The sequence below is a fragment of the Martes martes genome, assembly GCF_963455335.1.
Source record: "Martes martes genome assembly, chromosome: 8".
NCBI lineage: Eukaryota > Metazoa > Chordata > Mammalia > Carnivora > Mustelidae > Martes > Martes martes.
Genome location: NC_137895.1, coordinates 71,306,063 through 71,328,750, shown reverse-complemented (window position 1 = coordinate 71,328,750; position 22,688 = coordinate 71,306,063). Strand labels below are relative to the sequence as shown.

Here is a 22,688-nt window from a genome sequence, read left to right as displayed (position 1 = left end):
TAGTTTATTTTTTCAACCAAGTATTCTTTTTATTTTCCCAAGAAATGAGAGTCAACTTTCTAGATAAAAAAAACTCCGTGCCAGATTCCTACTATGATTTTATTACATAATTTTACCCCATTATATATTTATTGAAAACATCACAATATCAAAAGAGTTTGCTTTATATCAGTGTTTCCCCAAGTGTGGTCCTCACTAACAGGTATTTCACATGGCAGATTCCATTGTAAAATATGTTTGGGAAAGACTAAGTTAAACCAAGTCAACTAGGTTTCTTTACTGAAGAAAAATATTATCCCCCAGCATCTGAAAAGTAACTTCATTTTTCTTACAAGTGAAAGAAGAGTCATGTTAAAAAGCAAACCTATTTGCTTTACATCAAATCATTCATAGGTGGACCCTAAATCTAACCAAATTTGTATCTCTACATCTTATCTTCTAATCACTTGACACCTATTACCAAGATCCTGTCAACTTATTTTTCACTGATTTTGTAACACTTTTATTTTTGAGAACTGTTACTTGAACCCCTTGAATAAAACATGCTGGACAAAGGTTCTCTTTTCCTAAGGGGGGGGAGCCATACAATTTATGAAGGATGGCAAGGAATAGAAATTAATATTTTAAAAATGAATATAAAGGGGCGCCTGGGTGGCTCAGTGGGTTGAAGCCTCTGCCTTCGGCTCGGGTCGTGATCCCGGGGTCCTGGGATCAGGCCCCGCATCGGGCTCTCTGCTCAGTGGGGAGCCTGCTTCTCCCTCTCTCTCTGCCTATCTCTCTGCCTACCTGTGATCTCTGTCAAATAAATAAATAAAATCTTTTAAAAAAAATGAATATAAAAATGGTATTAAGTATATCATATGTTCACCTAGTATTCAACTTGACAGAGTTAAGGAATATCTGAACACATATGGGAGAAACTCTTCATACTTCCGTACAAATACTCCATACTTCTGTACAAAATTTTTCCCAGAACAAAGATATACTAATGGCCACCACAGGTGAATGGGAAAGCTAAAGACGAAGCTTGTTCTATTTATTGTGTACCCAGGATAGTGAGGTAGTCTCACAAACTCAAGTAACTACTGTAGAGTTAGGTAACATAAACATATTGCCAACTCGGATTTTACAAGGTTGTAAATGAAAACTATAGTTCTCCCACATCTTTACTGTTAAGTCCATAAAGATTATGTAGAAATGTATACCCAATGTAATAATGTGTCCAAAACTTGAAGAATGTTTAATTGAAAACATAAATTTTATCCAAACTAAATTTAAAACAATTTTTATTGATTAGTATTTTTCTTCTCTTAAAGCTAGATGTTTACAAAAGCGCTTAATATTGATAATAAAGTCACAGGCACAAGATACAGGCAAAATCTCATCTCTCGTACCAGTTTTTCTGTTCCTATGAATTCTAGAACAACAATTACAAGGAATACTCCTAGTGTAAGGAACTCTGTAGAGAATGTAAAACTGGGAGTGGGGAGTAGGTAAGAGCATTCTGGCCTAAGAAATAGTAAATGAACACACATACCTCCCCCCCCCCACCCTCTTCTCTGTGTTTCCAGTCTCTTTCTATATTTGGTTTCAATAAATGGTCCCAATGTTTAAGTGGGCTTTTGCACAACAGTAGCTGGTATGCCTGCAAGTTGTGAAAGCAGCTCAAGTGCAAATGCTGCCTGCTGAGGGGTAAAGCAAACCACCTTGTACCTCTAATGTCTCATCATGCTGACTGATTAGCTCAGCTCTGCTCTGCTCCCCCCAACCTTGTCTGCAAGGCAAAGGGTACATACAGATACTTCTGCACAGTAAAGAAAGTCTAAAAAAAGTAAACTGTTATATTGTTTGTAGTAACAGAACCTGAAAACCCTACTCTCAAAAAGCTAACCTCTAGAGAAGAAATACCTTTTTTAAAAAATGCATTCTTTTACAGGTATTTACTGTTTGATCTTTTTTTTAATGCTAGTGTAAAATGGGAACATGTAAAAGAAAATTCTGTAAATGCTTATAAACTTCCAAATCAGACACAATGAAAGCTATGGGACTGTGCCTTAAAATAACTGACATAACATATAAATAATCATGCACTGTATTAGTTAAATAGAAAAAAAATGAGTCTCATAGTGCTAATAAATTTTTTAAAAATGCATTATGAAATGAAATAAAGCTGGCAACATTTGTTAAAGCTTAAATAAAACTTAAATGATCAAGATTAAAACTAGAACAGCTACCAATACAAGAAAAAGGCTCTCACACATGTTCAGAAACATACCCGCCTTCTACAGAACCTATGAGGCGATCCTCCCTTAGCAATGAAGTTTATACAAAAAAAAAAGAGAAAAATCATCCAAAAATTGTGACTCTTTATTTTCCCAATTAACAAAGTTAACTAAACATTAAACTTATAATAATTAAAAGAGATGTATTCACATACCAAATAACCACACTGTTTATGTTAATCTGTAGAAATACTGAATCTGAGCATTTCTTACCCCTGAGATTGGCCAGCCATAAAAATAATCTCAGCATATAAATATATTAATATACTGAAAATTATCTTTTTTTTTTTTTAATGTGGTCTCCATGCCCACCATGGAGCCCAACACGGGCTCGATCTCACAACGCTAAGATTAAAACCTGAGCTGAAATCAAGAGTCTGATGCTTAACCAACTGTGCCACCCACGCACCCCAAGAAAGATATTTAATATAGTACAACTGAAATATTTTTTTCTGAAAAATGTCTACTATTTCCTTTTATATATTATAACTTTAAGGTAAAATGAGAAATGATTTCATCACTCAATAGATATTTCCAAACAGATTATTTCTAATAAAAGATTAGAGGACAAAACACAAAAGTTACAGAATTCCAAATTAAAATTAATTATTCATAAACAAATTTCTTTAATACCTTAAATAAATTTTGTGACTCTAAAATTATATTACATATACATGATCAAACCAGTTTATGGAAATAAGTTATAAATACGTAGAAGCATGATAATAAAATCATATTAACAGTGTAAGAATAGAGAATATTGAGTGTCTCTTACCCTTTGTTCCAGTGCTGACTGAGTCTGTTGTCTTAAAAGAGCTTTAAACGGCCCCCCTTCTTTTCCAGCACTACCACTTCCCATTCCTACAGAACATCAGTACATAAATAACAACCAAAAAACAACTATAGAAACAGAAAGTTTAACTGCATTCATCTTCATAAATATCATGAGTCAAAATCTCTTAAAATGATATAAACATTTAAAGTACTTGAATGCTATTAGGCACATATTTTACTATTTTATTCACAAAGTTTCTAGATGTTAAAACTGTGATCACAGTGAGTTTCAGATTCAATCTGTTCTAAAACTTATTTTTAAAATTCTGTTAATGTATGAATTTTTATATAATATTCAATTTTTTAAGTGTTGAGTGAGTCTTCTAATACAAAATAATCAAGATACTACCAATTACAATTGACCCTTGAAAAACATGGGTTTCAACTGCACAGTCCACTTATACATTAATTTTTTTTCAATAAGTACAGGACAGTACTATAAATGCACTTTCTCTTCCTTATGATTTTCTTAGTAACATTTTCTTTCCTCAGCTTTACTTCATTGCAAGAATACAGTATATAATACATGTAACATAACTGTTTTAATTGACTATGTTATCAGTAAGGCTTGTGGTCAAGAGTAGACTATTAATAGTCAAGCTTTTGGGGAATCAGAAGTTATATGTCCATTTTCAATTTGTGCAGGGGTGTGTTGCTCAAGGGTCAACTGTACTTACTACGCTCACAATTTAAGAATATTTACTAAAAGAAATCTAGAAACATCAAATGTTTGTTTAAAAGTAACTATAGAGAGAAGCATGTTTACTTGTGCTTACTTAAAATATTCCAAAATTCTCTAAAGAGTATGAATTTTAGGCAATTTTGAAATATAGTCCTATCTATTTTCTGGTAACTTTCCATTCCTAAATATAACATTCATGACAAAACACTATTAACATTCATAGTTTTCAATACTCATTTGCAAAAATCAACATAAAATATTTTTAAAAACTAAAAAATCACAGACATGTAATAGACACATCACAAATGTACATAGTTATGGATGAGAAGAATTATATTCCCAAGCTCTAAGATGTATTTTTTAAAGGCTTAAGTTTGAATTTCTTTCCCTACTTTATTTTATTCTTTTGATAGTACCAATAGACCAATTATGATCAAAGAATTATAGAAAGTAGGGGACAGGTGAGAAGCCAATGCTCTAGAGGCTAGAGTTAACAGTTCAATCCCACCCTTTCAAAACTGAAGGTACATACAAATTTACTGCAATGACTTAAAAAAGGAACTAATTTACTTTCACATTTTTAGCTGTTCTTGGATAAGGAAACAAAGGTTAGCATGTGTATAGTCCCATTCTCTTCTTTAAAAATAAAAAAGGAACATATTTTTCTTGTAGGAACCTAAATACGGGTTTTAGAGACTATACAATACTAAACATAGAAATGAAACTAATATCTTTGTATGAAGCATATTGAAAGCCATAAAATAAAATGTAATTTTGTAGAAGTAAATAAAACATCAAAAAATACAGCAGAATAATCTGAAAATCAATGCAATGGACAGAAAAAAAAATGGATAAAGAAAGAATACCACCAAAATGAGACTTAAACTAATTCAAACAGATAATTTACTAATTTAACCATATGGCTTAGGAACATGATGGTGCAGGTCCGAAGTGAATGGAGTTGGTGTGAAGGGAAAGAAAGTAAAGCATCTAAAACAGAAACTCTGGAAATAAAAACCCAATAATCCTTGGAAATATGCAGATCTATGTCTTCAGACATATAATTTTTTAATAAATAAAATGACTTCAGCAGAATATTCAGAATTATCCAACCAGTAATCCTCAACCATCATTGTAATCATTTAATTCTGTCCACCAATAAGAAAAATAAGAAGTATGCCCTGTGCAAGACACCCAATACTTCTTTAATAGTATGAAATAATTACTTGTTTTCAAAGGTGAGTTAAAATAAAGGGATTAAAAAGCTGACATAATGTGATCCTACCAGAAGCAGCCAGGAACAGCTCTTCACTGAAAGAAACACTTTTCCTCAGAACTGGGCTGACAGGGCTAGAATGATGAGGGGGAAGGCTAGATTCCGAGAGTAGGAGACAGGACTTTTTAAGATGAAGGGAACCACAAGAGAGAGGGGGGGAGCTGGGACACAGGTAAATCCTAGGCCCCTGTGAGTAAGGTGCTGTGGAGGAAAGTAGCAGAGAAAAGATGCAGATTCAGAAGATGACCAGAAAATGCAGAATAAGGAAAGCAATGATGAAGCAAAACATAACAGTAAAAATGGATTTTAAAATGCTACATAAATTACACTAAGCATATGAAGTCATTAGCAAGACCATCTACCCAACACAATATAAATTAAAGGCATAGTCTAAAACGTAGTAAAACCTTCACAAAACTTTGCATTTGTTAAAATTTTTTAAATCACTAACATGGGATTTTGTGCCATTCTAATCACTTGGAGCAGATTTCTCAAAAACACTTAAACAACCTGCCTTTTTTGGGTTAAGAATGTATAAAGTTAAAGGTATATTTTGTAAATTTTTAAAGCCAGAAACTTACTGCCTCAAATATAAACATTATCTAAAGTGGCAAAGTACAGTTCTTCAAATGTTACTAAAACATATCACTTATGAGTATTTTAATTTAATACCCATAAAAAATAAATAGCACCACATTAAACGGTTGCCATCACTAATTTGAAATAAATATTAACTTCTTTCTGTGCATCTTTGAGATATATATTACTCCTGTTCTTTTTCCTCTAAAATTCTAAATATTCGAGTTTGATCATAACACTGTTTGCATTTACAAGGATTTGAGTATGTAAGGGGCAAACACTCTCAAATTACAAAAACTATACATGGTTAAAAGCTTGGCTTTTTTTTTAAAGCAAAAATTAGCTTGAGTCACGTGTCAAATCAATATCCTAACACTAGCATTCTAAAATTCCACTCCGACTAGTTGAGTACTTGAAAAAAATATGAAAATAAAGCCTTGTAAAACGTCAAAAATTAGAATTTATAGAAATAAATCAATATGAAATTTTTTTTAAATGAGATCTATCTTTTAAAAAAGACAATAGCTTTAACTACAAACAGAAAACCAACTTTCTCAGTCTAAAGCTTTGTTAACTTTATTTTTGGTTCCCCAGTTGCATATAATCAATCAACCATAATCAGCTTACCCCCACTATTCCTCAAGAGACTGGTTTTGTATATAGGTAAATTTGAAGGCAAAGAATTATGAAACACACACTCAATTATAGTTTTAGAAATTTTAAAACAATCGTAATTTTGTCATTTCAAATCTCTTCTGGAATATTCAAAGATATTTAGGGATTCACGATAAGTGAAAATACTAAAAACTGTTAATGTTCTATAAGTATGCTATTAAAGATAATGAATAGCATATGATAGTAGAAATACAAAATTATTTAGAAGCATCTGATAAATACAGAAATACATGAGAATCAGTAACTATCATAAATAAATCTTTAAAAACTAAAATTTTGGAACTAGAAAATAAAATGCAAAAAAGCTTTCATTGATAATATAACTGATTGCCTACGAGAAAGATAAGGGAACACAAATCTGATTCAGTTAACTTATTACTTGACAATCTTTTTCAGACTTGGCCATTTGGTGAATTAAAGAAAAGGAAACAGAAAGACCAAGAAAATACTTTCAAAAATTTGTCTGTGATATGGCAAAGAATAAAATACAGATAAAAATATTGAAAAACAGCCTAGAATACACAAATAACCAATGGTCAAAGCCTGAAAAAAAAATTTTAAGAAAACTTACTCTTTAATACTATCCTAAATCTTTCTTGTTTTGATAGGCATGAATTTGGAGGCCAGGATCTCATCCTTTATTTAAATAAATAAATAAATAAACAAACAAACACACACACACTTCACTAGAGTTGGAATGGTTCAGTTTTTATGGTATAAATATGGTTAAGATGCCACATTAAATAGCATCAATTACTATCAAATATCTCATGATTTGAGGCACCTGGGTGGCTCAGTCGGTGAGTGTCCGATTCTTGATTTCGGCTCAGGACATGACCTTGGGGTCATGGGATTGGCCCCACGTGGGGTTTCATGTTCAGCAGGGAGTCTGCTTGGAATTCTCTCTCTGATCTCCCTACAGTCCCATCCCATGAGCATGTGCGCACACTCGCTTGCTGGCTTGCGTGCACTCTCTCTCTAAAATAAATATATCTTTAAAAGAAAACTCATGATTTTTAGACGTCATGCATATTATGTATACGTAAATAAAGAATAAAGCTATTGTCTTCAAAAAATTAGGTATCCATAATTATCCTCCTCTCACTCTGTGACTACATTTATAAAAATAGATACTAAATATACAGGCTTTCTTTTTAATTCCCTTTCTTTAGAATTAACACTGGTTTTCGAAGTTGATTTCTTTTCATTGTTTTCATAAAATCTGGGATCATTTTATAAATTTCTTGTGTAACACACAAAAGGTTATTAAAGATGATAAAATGACACAGGAAGTATGCAAAATGTTTTCATCAATCTGGAGAGAAAACTGATAGTCAAAAACAATATTTATAAAAATTGTTAACTACTAACTTTTTAACTTTTTACATTTTACTCTTCTTAGTGATTTGAATAACTTAACTCTACTTTAAGAAGTAATGAAATAATTTGATCTTTTAAACAATTTTTATCATAAAACATTCATAAAAACAGAAATTATTCATCAAAATACAAATAGGAGAGGGAAAAACTATAAATTGCATACATGGAGAAATATGTAAGAGTAAGTAAAGCAAAAATGCTACTTTCTAACCTAGAGAGCAAGACTAGCAAAACCAAACATCTGAAATAGCAAGAAGTTAATAAATAGATATATGTACTCCAATATAACCATTTCAATTGTTCTAAAAATTTTTTCATAATAAAATCTTAGAATTAAATTCAGAAATAGAAAGAAAAATGAATTTGAAAATGTTTCTACTACATGAGGAATTGGATTGCAAGCTACTAATGTTACCTTCTATTCAAAAGCTTTAATATATTATTCCTCATAATATGAGCATGAAATGAAAAAAATGTCTACATGCAAAAATAAATTCTGGACTTCATATCTATACTGTGATTAAATCAGCAAATACAGATCTTTGAACAAGATAATTTCTGAGCTATATGAAATTTTCATATTTTAATGGTAGTAACTGAAAATGATCAGTATTCATATTATCTTTTAACTTAAATGCCAAAAATAGGAGGAAAGCCTTGGATGGAAAGCTAATAAAGAACAGAAACAAATCTGGGGAAAAAAAAAGAAAGAAAGAAAGAAAAAGAAAAAGGTGGGTGGAAGCGCCTTACCAGTTTTGGGTGTCAAACTCAAATCTGTGTCAGAAGAAGAGGACTGTCGACTGTAGGACTTGGAAGGTGAAAAGGAATAAGTTTGGTTTTTCAGAGGGGTTGAGGGTCCTGATGAGTGAGTATTGGGATTGGGATCTTCATTGAAGGGAATCCTGCCAGAAGAAGGTGGAGAAATATTAAGCAATCATGTGCCAAAGGACCTGACGGAAGGCAGCATGATCCAAACACCAGGAAAGTATTGGGCAGGGCCAGCAGTCATTTCTTAAGTGTGGAGCTGGGTATGAGGCCAAAGACAACCAATTGCTGTTTAACCATTCATCATTCTCCAGATAAATAATTATCTGCACTGAAACAGTTAATAAGCCAAGTAAATAAGCAAAGAAGCATGAAATGACAGACTAAGGGGGTAAAAAATATTAAAAGGAAAAGTAAACAAAAAAAATAAATACATGACTGAAAATACTTTCAAATAAACAATGCTTTTTTAAGTTACAAAGAAAAAATGATGCTGCAAATCGTGTGTGCAAATATTCAGAATAGTTTTTATATTTGCACACACAGATAACTTCAAAAGAAAAATGTTTCCTTATCCTATAGCATCAAGAGTGCCACAGCTAAAAACACAGCAGAGAGAAAAATGAATATAGCTACACAGAACCATTTGCATTTTATGCAGAAGAGTTGCTTACCTGTTTTCCAACAGCTCTCTTCCACAGAATAAAACAGACCCTACTATGTAACAGGTTTTGTACATAAATAAAATAAGCAAATCAGAAGCTTTGACAGCTATTTCATTTAGAATCCAATCATCAATTTTATTTCTAACCAAATGCAGAAATAATGGCAAAACACATACTGGAGGATACTCCTAAATCTTACAGGATGCATACATAAGATAGGGTTCTTACAGGATCTATGGAAGAGACTTTGGAAGCTAGAAGAACACTTTTACTTCAGAGTAGTGAGAGCCTCTGTGGTGGCTACATACTGGATTTCTTCACTGCAGCTGGACTTCAAGTAAGAAAAGGAGGAAGCAAAGACTTGTGGCACCTGCCTACACTACACTACCTGCCTGCCTGCCCTTTACAGCCACTCTGCCTGTGGCCTGCCTTCCCCAGCTCTGGAGTCTGAGCAGTCTCGTACCAGTATAGATGAGAGTGGGAACAGACACAGAGAAGTTCTGAGTAAGTCGTGAGCCAGTAGCAGTGTGAATTGGGCTGTTGTGAGTCGAGCGGCATCCATGGCTTGGAGGATGAACCAGCGGAGACCTGAGGGAATTTGTAGTCAAAGTGGAAGAAAAGAAAACAATACATACAACAGATAGCAAAGTTATGTTAAAATAATTTCAAAGGAGCTTTAGTTAGGGGAGAGGAATTTTTAACTCCCAACATGCAAAAAAACAGACTGAAATTTAAAAAGAATAGCTAAATACTAACTTGTTAGGATACAGTTATAGTTTTAAGGGATCAGATTAATAATTAGGACTGTGAATAAGAAAAACTGGAATAGTGGCATTAAGTAAGAAAGACTAAGATTTGGATTCTGAGTTGCTTTAAAATATTTTTGATCACCATAAAGTTTACTACACGGGGACAAAACACCCATAAAAATGAATAGTCAAATATAAAGCTCTTATGCTACTTCTGAAACTGAATTCATGTAATTATATTTTTCTGTAAAGAAAGTTGAACAGAGCTGTTTCTGTCTATAATAGCAAGACAGTAGTACTAAAGAATATGAAAATGACAGCATAAAGAAAAATAAACTAAATGGATACAAGCAAATATAAACATTCCAGTATTTCAGCACTCCAAGTATATTGCTTTCCAGGTTACACTGGAAAAACAAAACAAAACAAAACAAGGGGACACTGCTTTTCAAAACACATTAATAAAAAACAATGTAGATAATTTTTGTGTGGCTCTCAAACAGAATATATTATTTAAATTTAAAAAGAGTCTATTAAACTACATTCTGAACTGAAATTTTTTATCAACTGACATCCTGCAATAAATAGATCATATCTATGTGGATGTATAGATATATTCTCATCACATACACACAGATATATATTCACATATAATATTTAAATTTTCATGAAGAAATTCTGCTAAAAGGGCATAGTTACACTGGGTGGGGAAAAACAGCATATTAGACAACTAAGAATCCTGTACTTCATATTAGCAATTATTTCACTAAGTAGTGCCTTTGCTTATGCTTAATGAGGGAAAAAGAATCATATGTGAATACACTCTGAAAAACTACCATATCTCCATTTTTTTAAAGCAGATCAAGAGTTCAACTTTTCCGGGCCTCTTCTTTTTTACTGGCCAGTGAACATTCCCGGCAATCACAATTTGTCAAGGTTCAAACATGAGCTATCATTAACGGGCAATAATGGTCCTTCACAGCATCTACAGACTATTTTCTGAAAATATCACTAGTTTTACAATAGGGCAATGTTTCTGTTTTTGTTGCTAGTTTAAAAATGTGTTTAATACAACTGATAAAAATCAAACATCTTATTGGTGACCTACTTGTATACAAACAACAGAGTGAGGTTTCGTTTTTGTTTTCTCTTTCTCTGTTGAAGTGACTAATGTAGTTAAAAATTCTAAGAATCAGTGCTGTACAGAGGAGAAATTACAGCTAACGTCTCTTAAACAGTACTTTTTTTTTCAAAGTAGAGAAGCAGTACGTCATATTTAAATGCACTTTCTACCATAGAGATAGTTCAGTAAGGAAATACCAAAGAGATTTATATCATTCATTACACTAAATATCTGAAAGGGGAAAAAAAAACAATGAAGTAGAACACAGTATTAATAAAGGTAAAATAAAATGAACATTGTAAAAGGCTCAAGTTATGACATTAGTTAAAATCCAAATATAATGGACCATCACCATATGTATTCTTGGAGTTCTAATTCTTATCAGTCTTCTTGCATGAAAGATTATCTTGCAGTAATACCCCAGTGACATTTCTAATATTAAATTCATTCAGACAGGAACATAATCCAAACTACCTTTTATCAAATTCCTGTCCAGAATCAATGTTGTAATTAAATGTCAAAATAATCATAATCAGTTGAATCATAAAACAATTTAAACTAGCAACCAAAATTGATTCATTATCAAAAATACAAAGAAGCTGGCTGAGAAAAAGTAGCCTAAGTACTGAGTTGTTGTTTTTTTTTAATAGCATGACTGAGATAGTAAGATGTCTTTCAGAAAATCTTAATGAAGCAACTTAAATTCTTCATGATGTCAATATTTGACAACTTGGGGCAAACAGGCTACAACAAAATTAGAAAAGGAGAATATTTACACAATCCCAGAAGATTTACATTAAAGGAATTATTCTTAGATGTAGCCAAAATATATTCCATTACTATCACTATATCATTTTAAGACACCAACAGACAATATAATATTTTCTACTAAATAATTTAGTGAAAAGAGGAAACCCTCAGACATCACAGCTGCAAAAGCAAGGCCCTTTCAGACAACTTAGATAAAGCTGGAGGATGGCATGAGAAGGAGGTATTCAAGTTTTTACTTAAATTTGGTGTGGAAAAGGAAAATAAAAAGTGAATCCCTCAAGAAGTTATACCTGCAATCTGACGCCACCTGGGGCAGCAGGCAGTTCATATCTTTTTAAAACATATCTTAAATGGAATATAGAGCAAATTCACTCTTCGATTTATTTAAAACAAGTCATTTCACTTGCCAAGGTACTTTCCAATAAAATCAGGCAACATATATATAATACTGTGCTCTCTCGTGACTAAAATTTAATCTGCATGACTAAAGGCCAACAGAAAGGAAACAGTTAAACAGAATAAGCTTAACAGGAAAATCTCATTTTTAAAAATATTGTTTAAAAAAAAAGTTGAATCACCATATTGTACATGTCAGACTAATAGAACACTGTTTATTATGCTGGAATTAAATTTTTTTTTTAAAAGATTGTGATTGTTTTCTAGTCAACCTTTCTTGACTATTGTTAATCTGGGAAGCATTTCAGGTTTTCTGATTACAGAATCCTGACTCCTTGATGATACAGGGCAGGCAGGGGTCAGCAAACTACACAGGTCAAATCCATCCTGCAACTGTTTTGTAAATAATCAGGTTTTACTGGAACACAGCCACACTCATTTATTTGCATACTGTCAATGGCTGTTTTCATGTTACAGTGGCAAAGCTGAACAGTTATGAGCAAAGACTAAATTATTATTTACCTGTATCTTCTGGTCATTTACAAAGAAAAATTGTTGACCCTTGATCTAGAAGAATCTCTAAATCAGTGGGTCTCAATGGGAGTACTACTGGCATTCTGGATGGAACAAGTCTTCATTGTACAGAGTTGTCCTTTGCTGTGTACAACAGTGAGCATTTCTAGTTCCCAACCAGGATGTACCCCCACACCCCAATCATTATGACAGAAAATTTTCATTTTAAACATTCCTTGTAGATAGCACCATCCCAACACACTGATTATCTTCTGCCTTAGACAAAAATGATATCACATAAGCCAAATCCAGCCAACCAAAATGTTTTGTTGAATCACACTCAGTTTTTATAAAATGTATGAGCCTAAATTCCTTTAGCTCAGGAACAGCAAACTCCTTTTTTTGGTAAACAAAGACAGGAACTATATGGCTAGTGTGTGAAATATTTACTATCCGGCCTTTTACAGAAAAAGTTTGCCAACATCTGCTTTACACAATCCTCAGCACTCCCTATTTAATTATACTCAATTAATTTATTTACATAAACGGTCCTCTGTAGACATTTGCATGAGACCCCTGCACGGGTCAATCTTTCCTGCTATACTTCTCCTTTCTATACTATGTTGCTAATAATAAGCATAATTGGATTATCAGGTATAATACTGGGTTTTAAGCATTCCCCAAAGAATAAGTAAAAATTCCATAAATACCCATTTTATGCTTTAAATATACAGTGCCTAAAGATCTGAAATAAGTTTAGTTTTACATTACTTAACTTGAATTTCGTATTAAGAAAGTATAAATAAATTATTAGGAATAGCTAAATAGATTAAAGCTTCAGATTTTCATAGTCATCTCTGATAATAAAAATTACCATAGAAAAAAAAAATCACCATATTAAAAAATGTATGTTAAACAATCCTACTAGAATATTTCAAATCAAATGAAAACATAAAAGTAAAAGATAAAAAGCTCCATAAGAACGATTCATTGATTCATACTTACTCCTTCATTTCTTTGGATGGGGAATTACATGCAGGAAGGAATGCTGCTGGGCTACTTAGTTTATCCAGTGTACACGCTGTTCCTATGGCTCGTACCACTAACCCAGATTCACCTTCCAGATCAAAACACTGTAAGTACCCAACAACTGCATTTCCTCTCATTTCAAGCACTTTCAAGCCAATCTTCCTCTGCAGTTCACCTGCAAAAAAAGGGAAGAAAACGCATTCTGCTTTAGATCTTCACATTACATAATATAAAGCTGGATATGGTAGCAATAAAAAAAGTCAAAAAATCATAGATTTTTAGAACTTGAAAAGAACCTAAAAGATTATCTGCTCTAGCCTCCTAATTTCAGGGAGGTAAGACATTAACTAGTTGCATTTTACAGATGCGACAAAATTAAGATTCACTCATTCATGCATTCATTTACCAAATAATTTTTGGTTGTGTACTATGTGCCTGGCATTCTTCCTTTCTTCTAAGTGCTAGAAATACAGAGGTAAACAAAAAAGATATATTATTTAATATATTAAATGACATTATATATTATAGTAAGTATAAATATATTTATAGTGATTTATAAATATTAAAGTATAATTGATATATTTATTAATATAATATAAATGTATTTATATTTTATATTTAAAAACAAATTTATTATATATAAGTGTTACATTTATATTTATTAAATATAACATTTATACTCATTTATTGTCTGATATACATATGTGAATATACATACATACATATATACACACACACATATGTACATATACATTTTAAATGAAAAACAAGTTCTTCAAAGAAAAAAAAGAAAAGTAATGTGGTAAGAATGGCAGGAAGAAGTACAGGGAGCTAAAACATGTTGTCAGAGAAGAACTATGAAAAGGAAACAAAAAACATTAGAGAGATTACCTAAACTCTGACTATAAATAAATGCTAGAGGAAGGAAAACTAGAACCCAGTTTCCTACTTCTCTGCTCAGGGTTCTTTCCACTATACCACTTCATGAGCACAAATTCCTTTTACTGTCTAGTTAAGAAGGAAGTATAAGCTTCTGGTTCAGATTTCCTCTTATAAGATGTCAACGTGGTACGTTCAGAAAGATTGGGCAAGGGGAGAGAATCAGTCATATACAATTCATAGCCTCCACTGTAAAACTTCACATAGCATGTCAAAAGGAAGTGAAAATTTAACAGTGTTAAGCAGAACAGTAATGAAGTTGTTTCTTTTAAATACCTGACATTAAAGAAATGAGTCTCTGTCTGGCCTCATTTGATGCCCTTGGTGTACGAATTCGATCAATCCACTGATATTCTGGGTCTTCATTGACCACAAGCTCTTCTACAAAACCATGAATTATTACAGCTCTATAGCACTTTGGAATAGATGTTGCTGTTGAAAGAAACTGTCTATTATGCTTCTATTTATAACAAGGTTAAATTCAATTTTTTTAAAAAATGTACAATTAAATTCTTACCTTTTGGATACATAATACAAGAACACATTTACTGTGCTAATTTCAATGTAATTATAATAGTCATACTTCCAATCAGTCTTCTAAATTCCATATTGTTCTTAGAAATAATCATTTTCTTTAATAAGACCTCTTGTTTTTCTCATAGTAAAAATAGTAGATACAAATTATATTTTTATAATTTGGAAAACAGCCAGAGACAACCTTAGATAGCATTCAACACAAAGTTTAAAAAACCAAAATGAATGTCAGCTAGGTAATTATTGTATAAATAGGTACAAAGTGGGTAATAAATACAAAAAACTTTATTCAAAGCCCTTTGAAAAAGTTCTTCCTTACAACATACAGTGCAGCCTCAAAAATCAAAACCATTACCTTTCTGACATAATCTGAGGAGTCATACAGCCCTGCAATTTCCAATAATCTTTTTTTTTTTAAAGATTTTATTTATTTATTTGATAGAGAGAGACACAGCAAGAGAGGGAACACAAGCAGGGAGAGTGGGAGAGGGAGAAGCAGGCTTCCCGCCAAACAGGGAGCCTGACGCCAGCCTCGATCCCAGGACCCCGGGACAACGACCCAAGCCGCAGGCAAACGTTTAATAACTGAGCCACACAGGTGCCCCTCTAATAATCTATGGCCATATGGTCAACTGGTTCAGTAGTCACTATACTATTTAACAAACTCATTTAATATAAATAATACCAAATGTCGTTAGATTTAAAATAAGATCTACTTAGATCCAAAAGAGGAATAACCTAAAGAAAAACAAGCAAAACAATAAAAACGAACAAACAAACCAACAAAAAAACAAAGGGAGAACCTAAGAACACCTACCCCAAATTAGTCTCTTAAAATTGATCTCCATGCCTTAAAGCTAACTCAACTACTTAGGAGTTTTCAACCCAATTAATCCAGGCTGGCTGTGACTGTCTACAGCTGCCCAATGCCAGCCCATATTTCATGGCACCTGAGGGACTATTATCTGTAGATGATGCCTATTTAATTTTGGATAGCATCACAATGTTTGGTTATAGTGCTCAGCTCTTACCTTAACAATGTCTTATACTATAATACCACTGGAGGAGAGCCTGACTGGCTCAGTCGGTAGAGCGTATGACACTTGGATCTCAGGACTGTGGGTTTGAGCCCCATGTTGGATGTAGAGATTACTTAAAAACAAAATCTTTAAAAAAAATAAATAAAAGTAAAGGTAAAAAAATAAAATACCACTGGATTTTTCTTTTCTGACAGTTACACAAAGTTTAATATAGTCATATCTTCTACACATTAATAAGGCAACTTGTTCTAATTTGTAAAAGAAAACTTTAATTGGCAATATTCATTACTGTGAAATTAATAAGATAAATATGAGAAATTACTTTAGAGCTTGTTTTTCACAGAGATTGACCTACTGGTAGAAGAGGAAAACCTGTGGGGTACCTGGGTGTTCCCTTCAGTTAAGGGTCCAAATCTTGGTTTCTGCTCAGATCATGACCTCATGGGTCCTGGGATCAAGCCCCAAATCAGGCTCCTTGCTTAGTGGGGACTCTGCTTGAAGATTCTCTCCCTGTGCCCCTACCTCCACCTGCATGTTCTCCCTCTCTCTCAAAAAAATAAATAAATCCTTAAAAAAAAAAAAAGCTGTAAGCTTCTCCATAAGTTGATGTCTGATAATAATGCTTTTTAAGACTACTGCAGACTTCTACAAAATATACATGTCCACCTACCACAAATGGCTCCATATCTGTATTACCTAATACAGATGGTATTAGATGGTCTATCTGAATTAAGTCTGATTATATAACATAACACATGTAGCCTCATCAAGTTTATTTTCCCAAATGTAGATATTAGAGAGCATGGGATTTGTTTTCATTGATTGTGAAAGTACAAGTCCATCTCCCCCTATGTTGTTGCTGACTACTGATAACCAGCTGATATCAAGGTAGCACAGGCTACTGTTCAGATACAGTGCATCACTTAACTCTTTTATAATATCATGCTTACATATGCGCAATGCAACAAGGCAGTGATTTTCCTTCAGCATATGGCCTAGATGAACTGCGGAATCCTCCTATTCACCATATGGTATAGGTAGGTTTGGGTATATTCCCTTAGTTTTTTGGTTTTCAGTTAGGACTGTAGCAAATGCTATCACATTTTGCATTTCCAGACCACAGTCACTCCGATCTCATTTCTGTAGGGATGAATTAATTTTTAGCATTCCTGCAAAACACATTCCACCCTCATTTTCAAACTTGTTTGCAGTCATTCTTAGATATTTCAGAGTTGTATTATTATGCAGTGCTTTTGCAATCAATTCTCGCCTCCGGGCCCAATATTACTAACATAAGATTTAAGTAAAAAAGATTAAGTTGTTTCATTAATACATGAATTCTTCGTTGAAATTCTGGAAAAAATCCAAAATCTTCACCAGTCATTCTACCAGCAGTAAGCAACTGTTACCAGCAATGTTTAGTGTGATTTCTTCCAGAGTCTGGAGTAGGGGCTAGAGTATAAGCCAGAGTAGGGTCAGGAAGAGTTGTCTCCTTCCTGCTGCTCCACAAACTCCTCCAACCTCGTAGTCATGATAACCAGGTACACCTCATGCCCCAATGGACTAACAAAAATTTCTAAGAACTTGTAAGAAATAGATTTCATTCACTTTAAAATCAAATAAATAGTCCCCAGAGCTACAGTAATTGCTTCTGAAAAATGGACAATTCTCTCTTAGGTGTTAAAACCAAAGTATAATAGGTTTTCCATTAGCCTTCTGAAGTATTAATTTGATTAACTATATTTGACAATTAAATTCCCTGTTAAATGTGAAATAAAATGCATTTACTTACTGCAAAAGAATTTGACTCCACATGACGATTGCCTAAATCGATTTAAATCATTGAAGAGGTCTACTTTGACAATTACATTGATTTCCCCACGGATACCTAAAATTTCAAAAGGAAAATCAAGTTTCTACCTTAACAAAATAAAGCACAATTAAATAATCCAGCAAATGAATGCCAACATACGATTTCAAAATAACATAAATCATAATAGCAATGCTAACTTTGTTTCCTAATTATTTTTACTCCACGTAGTTTATTACATCTTCTGAAGTACATATATACACTAGAAAATGATTAAGTCTCTACTTATTTGAATCAAGAGTAACTGCAAAGGAGCCACATTTGAATTGATGACAACAATGATGATGGTAACATCTGAGCACAGATAATGTTCTAAATGCCTTACGCGTAGTATCTCATAGATCTCACATCAACCCAGTAAGGTAATTTCTGTAGTATTACCATCCTCATGTTATAGAGGAAAACATTAAAGTTTAATGAAAGTTAAATAATTTGCACAGTGTCAATAATTAGTTAAGTAGTACAGCCAAGATTAGAAGTCCGATCTTAAATGGTCTTAACAACAAATGCGAAGAATCTGATTTAACACAAAAGCTTTATTCTTTTTTTTTTTTTAAGATTTTATTTATTTATTTGACAGACAGATCACAAGTAGGCAGAGAGGCAGGCAGAGAGAGAGAAGGGAGGAAGCAGGCTCCCTGCTGAGCAGAGAGCCCGATGTGGGGCTCGATCCCAGGACCCCGGGATCATGACCCGAGCCGAAGGCAGAGGCTTTAACCCACTGAGCCACCCAGGTGCCCCCAAAAGCTTTATTCTTTTCAATGAATATATTAAGTTAAAATGAGCTAAGAAATTCCAAAAATAAGGGTTTTTCAGAATATACCCTAATGAATAAAAATGACCCAGTCTCTATCCCTAACAATTACTAAATATTTTTACTGGACTGTCCTGATTGCATGTCAATCAAATTCAGAGTTACTAAAGGCCTTCTAAGAAGAGTGACCTACTAAAATAATGAGATGATGTTCTTAACAAAGGGTCCATAAACATTAAACCAAATATAAACAGCATTTAATATAAAATATTTTGAAAATTAATTCATTCATACTGCTACTGCTTTTAATCTAAACTAAGACTGATTATTTCTCCAGTGGTGTGTTTTATTGATAATACACTACTGAATTTTATTTTCTGACTACAAGAATAATACACATATTATAGAAAATACAGAATAAAGCAAAAGAGAAAAAATAGGATTATAGTTCAGAAATAAATCTATCCAAGAATAAACATTTTATCGGGACGCCTGCATGCTCAGTTAGTTAAGCGTCTACTTCTTGGTTTTAGCTCAGGTCGTGCTCAGCAGGGTGTCTGCTTGAGATTCTCTCCCTCTGCCCCTCCTCATACTCTCACTCTCTCTCTAAAATAAATAAATAAATCTTTAAAAAAAGAATAAACATTTTATCATGTATTCTGCCAATTTATCATATGATATCACATATATGCAATTCTTTTCTTTCTAAACAAATATGTAATCATTCTATGTAATGTTTTATAATCTGAATTTTACAAAATTTTATAATTTTGCTATGCCACTCTACTCAAAAATATGCATTTTGATCTGGCTGAACAATTCATGATCTATATATGCTCTAACTTATCTAAGTAAATCTTCTTTTCCAATTTATTTTACCATTAGAAATATTAAGAAATAATAATAGAATGTAAGTGTCACAATAAATATACTTTTATGTAAATCTCAGTTCATTATAATAAACTACTATCAACAGAACTGCCAGGTCAAAACTGTAAAATGGGCAGAAAGATGCTAGACTATAGAGAGAAACATTTGCCAGTTCCTTATGGGTCCATTTGCCATTCTAAAAAGATGGCACATTTTCAGGCTGGCAGTTCTCAAACTTTCTGATGTCAGAACCACTTTATAATCTCCAAAATTATTGAGAACTTCAAGGAGTTTTTGTTTATATGCATCATATGTCATACATTATAATTAAAATTAAAATTGAGAGGGACACCTTGATGGCTCAGTCGGTTGGGTCTCTGACTTCAGCTCAGGTCATGATATCAAGGTCCTGGGATCGAACTCCTCGCTCAGTAGGGAGTTTGTTTCTCCCTCTCCCTTTGCTCTACCCCCTGCTCATTCTCTCTCTCTCCCTCTCTCTCTCAAATAAATAAAATCTTTTTAAAAATTCAATTAAAGATTAAAAATTAAATTGAAAATGAAAATGAAAATTAAAGCTGAGAATTTTAAAAAGTATTTACTTAATACTATAAACATTTTTATAAAAATAACTATATTTTGAAAAACAAAAAACTAGTAATAAGAATAGCACTTACATTCTTTTAGTTCTCTATAATGTTTAGCTTCATGGAATATAGTTAGAGTCTATTTCTGGTCTGTATTCAATGTGCAGTAATATCATATATCATAAAAACTCTAGAAAATTCCACTGTACATTTGTAAGATGATTTTTATTTTTTTATTTTTTTTTAAAGATTTTATTTTTTTATTTATTTGACAGAGATCTCAAGTAGGTGGAGAGACAGGCAGAGAGAGAGAGAGAGAGAGCGAGGAGGAAGCGGGCTTCCTGCTGAGCAGAGAGCCCAATGCGGGGCTTGATCCCAGAACCCTGGGATCATGACCTGAGCCAAAGGCAAAGACTTTAACCCACTGAGCCACCCAGGTGCCCCTGTAAGATGACTTTTAAATCATGCATTTACTTCCTTTATTGTACAAATTTAGCAGGGATTACTTCAAATTATGTTCAGAAAAATAACAATTTCACCAACAATACTTTGTGACTCTCTATTAAAAAGAAAATATCTTTTATATATACATCTTTTAAAACCACAAGTATAGCACAGAAGTCTCTACGGATAAATTTTAACAATCATGATATATTTTCTTAAAATATACTCCTTACCATGTATGGTATCATATATTGGAAACCATCCTGAGATGACTGTTGCAGCCTCACTGTAGAGTAAAGGATCAATATCAATGTACACTTTACCTATGGCATCATTTGCACTATAAGTGTCATGGTCAAGAACTGTGATCTGTAGAGGCTCATCCTGTAAATCTTCATCGTCCACCTGAAAGTATACCTTAAAATTAAATCTTTTAATTTTTCAATCTTCATTAGCATAAATATACATATATACCAAATATAAAAGATGACTTATTTATAGAAAAAAAAAACACAGATTTATCTCTAAGCACAAAGGTAAAGGAATTAACACACACACACAAGTTATAATCCCTTTTTCTATAAAAGATGCCAAATTTCTAAAGAAAAAAAGTATAGTTTGGGGCACCTGGGGGGCTCAGTTGGTTGGGTGTCCAACTCTTGATCTTAGCTCAGGTCTTGATCTCAGCATCATGAGTTCAGGCTGTGTTGGGCTGCACGTTTAATTTCTTTTTCTACATATTATCCTGTATGAGGCCCGTGTTCAATTTCTGTTTCTACATTCAATCCTGTGTTTTACTACTCTACTTATAATATCCAGCAAAAATGCTTAAAGAATGTCATAACAGAGTCCATATATTATCTACAGGAGAGCAAAGATGCTAATGAGCACCATGACACCATCATTTATTTCTAAAGACAATTTCCCAGAATAAAACTGTAGGAAAACTAACATATTATTGGTAAGAAAAACAACTAAAGCTCATGAACTAAGTGAAATAAATGTACTCTCTCCTTTTACTTACTATCAATTACTTATCACATGCCAAGCACTGGCTAAAAAGGGACTACAATGGAGAATGCAGTGAACTAAATGTTTCTGTCCTCTGAAAATCTGTATATGGAAGTCCCAATCCCCAGTACGATGGTATCTGGAGATGGGGTCTTTGGGAGGTAATTAGGTCATAAAGGCAGAGTCCTTACGAATGGGATTGGGATCCTTACAAGTGAAGACGGAGAGAGAGGATCTTTCTCCCTGTTATGTAAGGACACAGCAAGAAGATCGCTATCTACAAGCCAGATAGAGGGACCTCAGCAAAATAAAACCATGATGGTACTCTATCTCAGAGTTCCCAGCATCCAGAAATGTCAGAAATAAAAGGCTATTGTTTAAGCCACCCACTCTATGGTATTCTGTTACAGCAAGCCAAACTGACTAAGGCAAAGAATGAGGCAAAAAAAGATTTCTCCCTTTGGAAGACATGTTCATTATTTTAGCTGCCATCCTCCGGATACCATATCATCCTCTAATTTGCCAGTACTCCTCATCAAATGTAGTCGCTAGATGGAACACAGTATTACAGATATTTGTAAGGATGGACTACAAAGGGATTATTATTTCCTGCAACTAAAATACTATACTTTTTAAATCCAATCTACGAATGTTTGTTGTTACAGCAGATATACCACACTGTTCATTAAGACAGAGTTTACGGTACACTAAAATCTCTGTATTTTCCTTACATATGCTCTGGTCAAGTGATATCTCTGCAAACCATATACTCTGGCTAATTTTCTAAACTTAATTATGAAATATTATGCCTTTCCCCATACCATTTAATTTCTTGTTGATTTTAGACTAACAATCCAACCTCTGAAGATTATTTTAAGAATTAAAGTACAAGAAGGAATTATTGTTGATATCACTGATGTAAT

General features: G+C 33.0%; 1 protein-coding gene across 4 annotated transcripts in view; it reads right to left on the bottom strand.

The window, feature by feature from the left end:
* The window catches only part of C2CD5 (C2 calcium dependent domain containing 5), a gene marked incomplete at its 5' end in the record, with an annotated part of 93,977 nt that overhangs the window by 52,897 nt on the left and 18,392 nt on the right, over positions 1-22,688 (bottom strand). For 2 of the 4 annotated variants that reach the window (XM_080812020.1, XM_080812021.1), the window contains 3 exons: positions 3,058-3,143; positions 8,459-8,610; positions 9,602-9,696. In XM_080812020.1, the coding sequence (XP_080668146.1) occupies positions 3,058-3,143; positions 8,459-8,610; positions 9,602-9,696 (333 nt within the window). Of the gene's footprint in view, positions 1-3,057; positions 3,144-5,083; positions 5,276-8,458; positions 8,611-9,601; positions 9,697-13,695; positions 13,895-14,934; positions 15,091-18,024; positions 18,121-20,987; positions 21,160-22,688 lie in introns of those variants that run through there. The other 2 variants (XM_080812019.1, XM_080812018.1) reach the window with 2 other exon arrangements.